General features: G+C 34.7%; 1 protein-coding gene across 2 annotated transcripts; it reads left to right on the forward strand.

The window, feature by feature from the left end:
• Nucleotides 1-2,159: 2,159 nt before the first annotated feature.
• LOC125249418 (transmembrane 4 L6 family member 1) lies at nucleotides 2,160-9,017 on the forward strand. 2 transcript variants are annotated; one of them, XM_048161707.1, is made up of 6 exons: nucleotides 2,160-2,340; nucleotides 2,602-2,778; nucleotides 2,877-2,945; nucleotides 3,766-3,911; nucleotides 5,466-5,652; nucleotides 8,697-9,017. In XM_048161707.1, exons 2-6 carry the CDS (start codon nucleotides 2,608-2,610, stop codon nucleotides 8,709-8,711), a joined length of 588 nt encoding a protein of 195 aa, XP_048017664.1. In that variant the 5' UTR covers nucleotides 2,160-2,340; nucleotides 2,602-2,607; the 3' UTR covers nucleotides 8,712-9,017. The 2 variants fall into 2 exon arrangements, with proteins under 2 accessions (XP_048017664.1, XP_048017663.1); XM_048161706.1 differs by having other exon boundaries at nucleotides 2,163-2,340; nucleotides 8,694-9,017.
• Nucleotides 9,018-11,784: the final 2,767 nt, after the last annotated feature.

The following is an 11,784-nucleotide window of genomic DNA, read 5'->3' on the forward strand; positions in this document are numbered from 1 at the left end:
CTATGAAGCATTAGTTAAGCATTAGTAAATAGTTAATTCATCATTTATAAAACATCAATAGACATTAGTAAGCCATTTATAAATACAGCTATAAATGCTTTGTTCTTGATTTATAAGCATATCTATAATGAGTTTAATAATTGTATTTTCATACTTTATTAATGATCAATTTATCATTTCTAAATTATGTATTACATTATTCACAAACCAGTTATTTAGGAGTTGCCAGTGGTTCATAAGATCATTTAGGAAGTTCAAGTAAATGATTAATAAAATATTTAAATGTACATTTATGCATCTTATTATTTAGACATATAGTATTAGTTACTCAGTGTGTTAATAAATGCTTTATTAACATATTCCTAGTGTCAAAACTACCTCGGTACTAACTTTAAAACATTAGAGAACAGCAGTGCAGAAGATCAATGAACCTTTAAATCTCATTTATAAAAGCTTTACAAATCATAAATAGTCCTCACTTTAGATGAGCTCACAAAAATAGTTAACTGACCACTTCTAAATGTTTTATAATTACCTGAATTAATCATGAATTGCAGTAGGAATATGTGTTAATAAAACATTTACTAACACACTAAGTAACTATTACTATGTGTCTAAATAATAAGATGTATAAATGAATGTTTAAATAGTTTATTAATCATTTGCTTACACTTACTAAATGAACTACTGACAACTCCTAAATAACTGGTTTGTAAATAATGTAATACTTAATTTAGAAATGATAAATTGATTATTAATAAAGTATGAAAATACAATTATTAAACACATTATAGATATGCTTATAAATCAAGAATAAAGCAATTATAGCTGTATTTATAAACTACTTACTAATGTCTATTAATGCTTTATAAGTGATGAATTAACTATTTACTAATGCTTAACTAATGCTTCATAGTGTCCAGTTATTATAAAGTGTTACCAAGATTCTCAATAAAACTCTTCACCCCACTCTATATACCCTATTCTTACTTTATAGAAAAACTCACATACATAACACACACATACACAAACAAACACTTGTTAAAGTCAAGTAGAATTGGCTTTAAACTACGACTACCAGTCTACCATCATTATCACCCAAATGGACCCATTTATCTCAGAAATCCTGCCTGACACACAGGCTGTAGGTCTTCTCTCTTTCACTCTTATGCATTGGCTTTACATACACACTCACCAGACCTGCTGTACCCCTACTGCTCACGTTCATGTAGGTGCTGATGCTCATGTCTTTGATGAAACTCTCATAAGTCCTGTTCAACACGTCACTGTCCACATATGCTGCTCTCCTCCGTTATCGTGCTGGCCACTTTGTCGCTCCTCTCCAGGCGCACACCCAGGATCAGGATCCTCCAGAGGAACACGAGGAAAGTTAGAAGACATCCCTGTCCACTACGCTCTGTCGCCATGTTTTCTGCACTTTGTCTGCAAGGCTGGACCATATGTCCATTTAAAAATAGTTGGAAATATGGAAATAAAGATGTCCAATCTACTGTGGGAAATATACAGCAGTTTTGGTCACATCTCACACAAATCAGGCTGTTCATTTAAAAACAAGTCTTGTATTTTGACCCTATTGCCAGTTTACCGACACTGATTTGGATTCCCCTCTTAAGTCTGTTTGCTTGAACGTGTTAATAGATGAGCAGGGTGAAATATTACCGAATCCCAGGAATGATTTTTTTTTTTTTTTTTTTGCATTGTGATGACAAAATGAATGTGATAAACAAGATAAATGGTGCATGCTTAAGGGTGTATACAAAAGGATGCTATTAATCGTGATTAAAAATTTTAATCTATTGACAAGCCCAAGAGGGAATACACAATTTTGTTTCTCTGTGAAGAAAACCTTAATTTCTGTTTGAATTTGAAAATGCAATACCTAACCAAAAAGCGTAAGAGGCAATAATGTAAGAAGTTATATTTTTTAAATGGGATTTGATGTTTTTCTATTTCATAAAGATTTTATTTATTATGTGGATCACATTCATTATAAGAAGTAAACAGGTGTTTTTGGTGTCATAATTATACATCACTTTCAAAAACGGTATACATTTTGATTTATGTGACTGATTTTTTTCTTTCTTTGAAAGCAGGGTCATTGACCGCAGGGACAGGCACCTGTGTATGTGTCATACAGGCTTTTGCTTACATTACCTTTAGTGGTCTCATGATACTAAACTCTTTCCTGGTTTCTGCCAAATTTTCACAAACTACTTGGCAATTATTAGCCTTGACAGGAACTATTAGAACAATCTATCTCTTGTCCGCATTGAAGTCAACGAGTGGAGAAAGGTAGAACAGGAGAACTCAAGGAAACAGGTAAAAATCTATGTTATTGTTCTTTATAGAGTAGCAGTAGTTTGTAAATTGAATAGTTTGTATTTTTATTCTTTCCATTATTGTATGATCTTGCACAATGCAATAATGAAATTACTTTTAGAAAGCCTTTAACAATTAAGGGCCTGTTGCTCATCATTCATATAGTATGTAAATGAATCCTCTCAGTCTCTTCTGACTCTTCTGGTTCATGATTTTAATAAAAAAAAAAAAAAAAAAAATTCTCTTTACCCTGAATATCAGGTCATCATGTGCACGGGAAAGTGTGCTAAATGCACCGGAGACCTTCTCTTTCCACTCGGTCTCTTAGCCATAGTTGGAAACATCTTACTGTTTTTTCCCAATGGTGAAGTGTGGAGGACCGAGGAAATCACAGAAAAGATCTGGTTCTTTCCCGGGGTCATCGGGGGAGGACTGTTGGTGAGTCTGAAGCTTTGAGGGTGTCTGAAAGAAAGAGAGACGAGAGACATGTACTCTATTCTAGAGAGTGATTTCTGTTATTTGTGTCCATGCTGCAGGTGTTTCTGCCGGCTTCAGTGATAAGGGCTGCAGGGCTTGAGGGGAACTGCTGTGCAAACAGATGTGGGGTCAGTAACTGCTCTCTGCATGTGTACACAAAGTTCAGATCTCTGATGAGGTAATGGAGGCACTTTTTCTTTTGTAAGCAGCATGTGCATTTGTGAAATCTATTCTGTAGCTGCATCATCTTTATTAAAAAGATCTAGCTTATGGATTACATTCACCATGTTCTTTAGAACTTCTGCAATAATCTAAGCCAGCTGGAAAATGTCCGGTGAGATGTCACTTGTTGGTGTGTCGAGCATCAGAATATAGTCACTTAAAGGGTTAGTTCACCCAAAAATGAAAATTATGTCATTAATGACTCATCCTCATGTCGTTCCAAACCCGTAAGACCTTCATTCATCTTCGGAACACAGTTAAGATATTTTAGATTTAGTCCGAGAGCTTTCTGTCCCTCCATTGAAAATGTATGTACGGTATACTGTCCATGTCCAGAAAGGTAATGAAAACATCATCAAAGTAGTCCATGTGACATCAGAGGGTCAGTTAGAAGTTTTTGAAGCATCGAAAATACATTTTGGTCCAAAAATAACAAAAACTACGACTTTATTCAGCATTGAATTCTCTTCCGGAATCCTTTCCATTGAATTGATTCCATTGAATTGATTCCATTGAACTGATTCCATTGAATTGATTCCATTGAATCCTTTCATCTGTCGCCGTTGGTAATGCACTTTTTTATTTGTATCAGCAACAAAATCAGACACAGCATTTTATGTGACTTTCTATCATGTGAAATTTCTATATGTGGCCCTGGCAGAGAACACAATGCTGATCGAGTGGTTTGGGTGTTTGGACTGACGCATATGTGTGCATGTGCTGCAGATGATGCTGTCCATGCTGATGTCTGTGCTGGGTGCAGCTGGAGCGCTGTACTGCATGATCGTCTCTGTCGTCGGCCTGCAGGACGGCCCTCTGTGTGACACGGGAGACGGGATCTTTATCTACCCGTTCTTAAACAGGACTACAGAGTAACGTGAAAAACACACACATATAATTAGTTGCTTGTACAGTATATACATAACGCACAAAAATTTCATTTTTATGAGGCATCAGAGCAGTAACATCAGTTTGACAAAAGATCAATGTTCAGTGTAATTTGTGGTTGACAAGTGACATAATATATCAGAGTGTTGTATGATTGTTGCATTAATATTGAATTCAACTGATGCTCACAGGTGTGCGCATGTCGCCTGCTTTAGTTTATCAGACTCAGAACTGAAAATATCCTCTCTTTTTTTTACAGAAATCTGTAAGCACTCTCTTACTTCTCACGTTTCCGCTCCTGCATGAATATGAGAAAAATGGTAACACTTTACTTGAAGGGGTGTGCATAAGACTGACATGACACCTTCATAATCTTGACATGACACGTGTCATGAATATGAGGGAGGTTTTATGCATGTTTATGACAACTGTCATTAAATGTCATTCACTCAATTATGTCATTTTTAATGCAAAGATGACGTTGTTTGAGATGTGTTTGTTACGACAACTTGACATAAACCAACACATCATAACCTGTCAGTGTCTTTGTCATGACAACTTGACATTAGCAAAACATCATAACCTGTCATAAACATGACATAGCAGATTAATTATCAAACTTAAAAAACTACTTAGCTTTATGGGTTAACATTACATTACATTATTTTGGTAACACTTCAGTATAGGAAACACATATATAAACGATTAACTATGACTTTCCCTCAATAAACTCTTAATTTACTGCTTATTATAGTTAATTGTTAGGTTTAGGTATTGGGTAGGATTAAGAATGTAGAATAAGATCATGTAGAATAAGGCATTAATATGTGCTTTATAAGTACTAATAAATAGCCAATATTTTAGCCATATGAATGCTAATAGTAATAACAACTAGTTAAAAGACCCTAAAATAAAGTGTTACCATTATTTTATCTTTTTTTAAGAAATTTGAAATTGTCTATTATCTGACCTTCTGTTGGAGGAAACTTAAAAAAACAAAAAACATGAAATGAAAAATAGTCATGACGCTGTTATAAAATTATTTGTCAGAGTATTGTCACTTAATGACATTTTAATGACAAGTTCAATTTGTACCACTGTACTTGAGCTCAAGATACATATTTATGACACTATTATAATGGCCTCATGTCAAAACCAACTACATGACAGTTTAATGCAATGTTAACCCATAAAGCTAAATAATGTCAAGTTGTCATGACAAAGACACTGACAGGTTATGATGTGTTGGTTTATGTCAAGTTGTCGTAACAAAGACATCTCAAACAATGTCATCTTTGCATTAAAAATGACATAATTGAGCGAATGACACTTAATGACAGTCGTCATAAACATTCATAAAACCTCCTTCATATTCATGACACGTGTCATGTCATGATTATGAATATGTCATGTCAGTCTTATGCACACCCCTTCAAGTAAAGTGTTACCAGAAAAACACTGGCCTTGTGCAGTTAGAAGAGGTCTTTGAGAATATTTAGTTTTGCGATGACCTTTCCTCTTTGCTTTCCTCTCTTCAGAGAGAGTTACCTGTTTAATCAGACATTATGGATAGAGTGTGAGAGACCGCAGAATGTGGTGCTGTGGAACGTGGTCCTGTTTTCAATTCTGTTGAGCATCGGTACCCTGGAGGCTGTGCTTTTACTGGCACAGGTAGTCAACGGACTGATCGGATGTCTCTGTGGGACGTGCATGAACCAGAATCAGGTATTATTTTAACTCTCTATGTTTCTTTATATGTAAGAATGTAAAAATGTCAAGGTGTTAACTATACAATCTAAGAACCAAAGAATGGGAACAGTCTATTTTGATAGACGTTCTACTAACTATAAGTAAATTTGCACAATGTCAACTAGCAGTCATTAGAGTATTAATAGACTGTCTACCTAAAATCTGCTAACTATTTATTTTGGTGCTTCCAACTAGGCATGTGACGGTATCAAATTTTCATGTTACAATAATTGATGAAGCTTTTATCACGGTATATGGTATTATCACGATATTAAAGGATTAGTTCACTTTCAAATAAATTTTCCTGATAATTTACTCACCCCCATGTCATCCAAGATGTTCATGTCCTTCTTTGTTCAGTGGAAAAGAAATTAAGGTTTTTGAGGAAAACATTCCAGGATTTTTCTCCATATAGTGGACTTCACTGGAGCCCAAACAGTTGAATGTCAAAATGACAGTTTCAGTGCAGATTCAAAGAGCTTTAAACGATACCAGACGAGGAATAAGTCTTATCGAGCGAAATGATCGGCCATTTTCGATAAAAACGTAAATGTATATGCTTTATATAAACAAATGATCACCTTCCAAGTGGTTCCGCCAAAACTGCACTTTCGTATTTTTCAAAAAGCTTACACTGTATGTCCTACGCCTTCCCTATTTTTTCCGATGGTTTCTCTAGATAAGACTCTTATTCCTCGTCTGGTATCGTTTAAAGCTCTTTGAAGCTGCACTGAAACTGAATTTTGACCTTCAACCGTCTGGAGGACATTGAAGTCCACTATAAGGAGAATAATCCTTCATCAAAAACCTTCATTTCTTTTCCACTGAAGAAAGAAAGACATGGACATCTTGGATGACATGGGGGTGAGGATTAGGATTCCTTTAAAGGATTAGTTCAATTTCAAATAAAAATTATGCCAAGCTTTACTCATCCTCAAGCCATCTTAGGTGTATATGACGTTCTTCTTTCTGATGAACACAATCGAAGAAATATTAATACATATCCTGATGCATATGAGCTTAATAATAGCAGTAAACAGGTTCATTGAGTATGAGCTGAAGAAAGTGTCTCCGTCCACATCCACCCATCATAATCATACTCCACACGGCTCCAGGGGGTTAATAAAGGCCTTCTGAAGGGAAGTGATGTGTTTGTGTAAGAAAAATATCCATATTTCACATTTATGAAGAAAATATCTAGCTTCCGCCATACTGCCTTCCATATTCAAGTTACGAAGAAAGTGTAAACTGGCATTGCGTCAGTTACACTCTTTCTGTAAGCTGAATAGGGAAGGTGTAGGACGTAACGTAAGATTTTTGAACTACGAGAGTTTTACACCTTGTTCGTGTAGGCGGTCTAGCGGAAGCTAGATATTTTACTTCATAAGCCTTGAAAAAACAAACCAAGTGTGTTTGGATACGGTCTTGAGTGGGTAGATGTGGTCAGTATGGACTCTACAGATTACAGCAGGAGTTAGAGGTGAGTGGCATAGTCAGTTGTTTTATCTATGTTGTTACATCAATATATTAATCCATTATCAGTTACCATTTACATTTAATGTAATATAATCATTCATTCGCAGCTATTGATGTTCAGGCTATTTATCCACTTATCCTGGACCTGTGTTAATGTTGAGCCCTGGATAATGATGAACATTAACTTTAAAAAGAATGAATGTGGTTTGCTAACTATCTCAAAGACAAAGCTAAAGGGCTTTGGCACAGGGCTAAAGGCACACCTTAAGATTTTGTGTGAAAATAAATCATAAAAGTGGTTTATTTTGTTTAAAAATCAAAAGTTAATACTTGTTCAAAACAATCGCTTTAGTAAAGTTTGTACTATTTTCTGTTTGTTTTGATAAATAAAATTATTATTTTTTTCAATAAATATACTGTCATTAAAATATGTTAACAAAGTATATATTTTAAAAATATAGAAACAACATTATTTTAAAAAGTAAAGATTATGAAAGCATTGAAGGAGATCCCATAATTTAATACAGGTTTAGAGTAGTAACAATATATGATATTGTACTATATGATATGATTAATATCATATTTTTTAAATATGATGGTTTTAAAAATATGGTGATTATCTCTAAGGTGGGCACCCAATTTAATATATATATTTATCATCTGAATCTAAGAATGTCATGTTAACATATGGAAAAGTCAGCCAGCTATTTATTATCATGTTAATTATTGTGCCTTTCGCCCCAATAGCAGGTGAGCTTTTTAACCTAAATACTTTTACATATTCTTCCGTTATTTCAAAACTGTTGCTTTAATTACCTTGAACAAAACTGAAAATCATTAACAAGACCTTTGTCTCAAAATATATTCAATGATTTTAGCGATTCTCGTTTGCAACATAAATCTACAACATTTTTAAAAATGTCATGTCAAGGATCAGCCAAATTTCCACGTGCATCTTGAAAAGCAGATGTTTTGGAAAGAAATAAAATCAAAGGCACATTTACCTCCTTGTTGTAATCTACTTACCTGATTGGTTTAGCTCTGATGCGATTGCCATCTCGAGTTTTGTGCTAAGAAAAATCTGAATCTCCGCCTATCACATGCTACTCGATTTTCTGTGAATTCTGTCAAATCTGACTGCCCAAAACTGGTGCAGATTTTGGGCAACTGACTCTATTGTCGACTCGTCCAGACTGCAAATCAGACCAAAAGTCTGAGCAAAAATCATGTAGTGTATTCCAGCCTTAAGTTGTAATAAATAATTATTCACAATATTTTGAAGAGCCTACGATAACAATATCGTACATGTTCATTATTGTGATATAATCGCATTATTGTATCGGCACATGCCAACTCATTCTACTAAACCTAACCCAAACTTAAGTTTACTAATACTCTAATGAGAGTTAGTTAGTACAATGTTTAAAATGGGGCATCAAAATAAAGTGTAACACCAAGAACATTAAGCTATTGCTTTCAAAAGTTACTTACATGTTGGTATTACCCATGTATCACAAACAATGTTATTGCTTTTGCTTCAGCAGGCGCAGTTGGAATGAAAACCAAAGAACACACTCCAGTATGTGGGATCTGCACAGTAATACAGTAGAACACAATCTACACAGATCTACACAAACACACGTGTGAAGTCTACTAAGGTTTCACTAGATTCAGATGAAAGTATAATTTCCAGTTGTTGTGAATGATGCCCTTACCTTCGATAAATGAAGCCTTTGACACAGGTAATTAATTTGTCAAACAAACAGCAAAAACTGCAGTAAATATTTGCAAAAAAAAAAAAAAATGGTACCATAACATCATAGATTTTTCACTGTTGTGACAACATCAACATTCAGCACACACAACAACAACGACAAGACTGAAAATTATAATTAACAATGAAAAAAAAAAAAAAAAAAAAAAAAAAATATATATATATATATATATATATATATATATATATATATATATATTATTAAAATTGATTTTCCCAGAGTTTCATAACATGTTTTCTGAATAAATGAAAAAGTACACTTGTATTAAAGATACTGTCATGATCACCTTGTCTGTTTTCATGGACTTATTTTGATATTCTTTTGTCTTGTTGTGTCTATGTTCAGTTCCTGTGTATTTAGTTTCTGTTTCCCTTGTCTCCATTGTTATCTTGTTAGTTTCCATAGATACCCTTGTTTGTTACCATGTCAACTAATCACCTACACCTGTCTATCTTTGCCATCTAGGCTACTTTCAGACTTTCTGTCCAAATTTTTGTGCATATCCAATTGAAATCCGGTCAGATTTAGCAAGTCTGAACAACCAAAAATCATGTGATATAAGATTTTTACAAATCCGTTTCGGGTTACATTCATATGTGGATTAAAGTCCTATTCAAATCACATTTCTGGAAATCTGTTTCAGTCTGACCACTCTGACTGGATTTTGTGTGGTTTATGTGACTTTCTCATGCCATGTAAAAAGTAAATGTCAGACATCGTTATAGGAAACATGCTGAAAGTCGCTTCAGAAACAAGGCTGTGTTGTTGTAAAGTGCCAGACGAGCAGAATGACAAAATAACAGAAACATGTTTTGAAACCAGCAGAGACAACAGCGCAGAATGCATACCAGCCTCCTACATTTCTGCACATTGTCATGTCTCTTCATGTACTGTGGGAATTAGGTAGGTGTAGATGTTAATAAAACCTCAAACCATATTACTATCATGCTGGAAGCATAATCTGATAGGTAGCATTTTTCAAACACTGGTGCAATCACTTCAACTGTTTCCTTATGCCAGCAGAAACAACTTAAAATACTCTGTTACAGATAGGAGTAAGACATCTTTCGATACTGCGAAGTTTACTTTTATTTTTGTACACTCATACTGAAAACAGAAGATTGTGCTTTTACAAAATAAAGAAAAAAACAAAACAAAATTTTTGTTCTAAAGTCAAAATTACTACTTACTGCATTGCAAACACAACATTTTAATACCTCCATTGACTGCAGCGTTTTTGGAGTGAATTTGAAGGTGTGCATTCAACCTTTGCCATCTGGTCGGTTTAAAAATACTGGGCATTTAGTCATGTTAACTGTTAACGATCAATTAAATACACAACAAATAAACTTGATCGATTAAAAACAAAGCACAAAGAAAATTTTTACCGTGGTCTCTTCTTCCGCCATGATTGTTTTTGTAGCTAACTCCGCCTACATCTGATGTGAGACTGTTACTCCGCCCACTTCCGGCCTCAGACTGTCGGTCTCAAGTAGGTAACGCTGCAGCCCGGAGACCTCCAAGTGGGAGGAGCTTTCGCCACAAGTGGGCTGGATTTCACAAACTGGCGGAGCTTAAGCGGAAATCTCACAGTGCGTCATGGCAGGATCCTACCCTGCAACCAAATTCACTGGCTGAGGTTACAGTGACGGGAAGGTTTAGAGATTAGGGTTGGGTGTAGGCAATTGTCATTGTGATTGACATGGCCAATGAAATGTTTAGAATTGGCTCCAGGGCGGGATTTCCGCTGAACTGGTTTGGGGAAAAAAAATCTCATTTCGGAGGCGCCCGTCTGACTGTTTCTATAGGAACCGGAGCTTCTAACAGCCGCTGCAGTGACGCGATGACTTTACCAATTGGCTATTGGCTCTTATTTAGAAGCTGAGACTTATTCCACCATGTTGCGCATTGCACTTTCTCAACAATACGAGTGACCTGTCTTGTGTTATTCTATAGTCTTTGGTTTAATGTAAAACTAAACCTTCTATTTAAATCTAAATGTGTTATGTAAATATTAAATGTAAATGTTAAATCTATGTAAATATTAAATCTAAATGTAAATGTTAAATCTTAAATTCTAAATATAAATGTGAATTCTATATGTAAATCCAGTGCTTCCCACAGGTTTGAAATGTACTTGCGGTGGTAGCCGGGTGAAAAATCCTCCTATTACCCACGGCACAAAAATCTACTATATGTGACAAACAAATAATGTGTGATTTTTAACAGTATTTTCATTTATTGAAATTAATTTGAATTACATAGCATACTATTACATTATTTACATACTAATATTATGCATTATTATGCATTGTAAATTATGCAAAATTACAGCATTTAAATGGTTCTCCTTTTCCTATGTTCTCCTTGCTGTCATATAGTCTCTCTCTCTCAGTGAATGGGACACAGATTTTACAAATAAAATTTATAAAATGAATAATAAATGTGTCAAATAATGTTCATAGTCTTTTCTTCCTGTGGTGGAGACTACAATAATTTACTATGAATTAAATGGAAATCAAACTAAATACAATTTATTGTGTAACCAAAATACCAATAATGCCCAAAAGAAAGAGAAAACACTTAGCGTGTGACTTTTAATTATAAACAAGCCTGAAATACACCGGGACTTTTATTTTGAAATGCCTGTACTATTGCAGGCTGATCCTTCAGATTCTTACAACCGTATAAAACATTTTATATAAAGGCCATAAAGTAGACATTGTAATAATTCATCAACTTGAGTTCATTAGCAATCGCTTGCCATAAATCTGCGCTTTTCATTGATTGAGAATCACTTTGAAGCATACTGAAGCGCTGTCGCGTGAGCTTGTAGAACGCGCAACAGTGCCCCCTT

Source organism: Megalobrama amblycephala, linkage group LG16 (genome assembly GCF_018812025.1).
Source record: "Megalobrama amblycephala isolate DHTTF-2021 linkage group LG16, ASM1881202v1, whole genome shotgun sequence".
Classification (NCBI taxonomy): Eukaryota; Metazoa; Chordata; class Actinopteri; order Cypriniformes; family Xenocyprididae; genus Megalobrama; species Megalobrama amblycephala.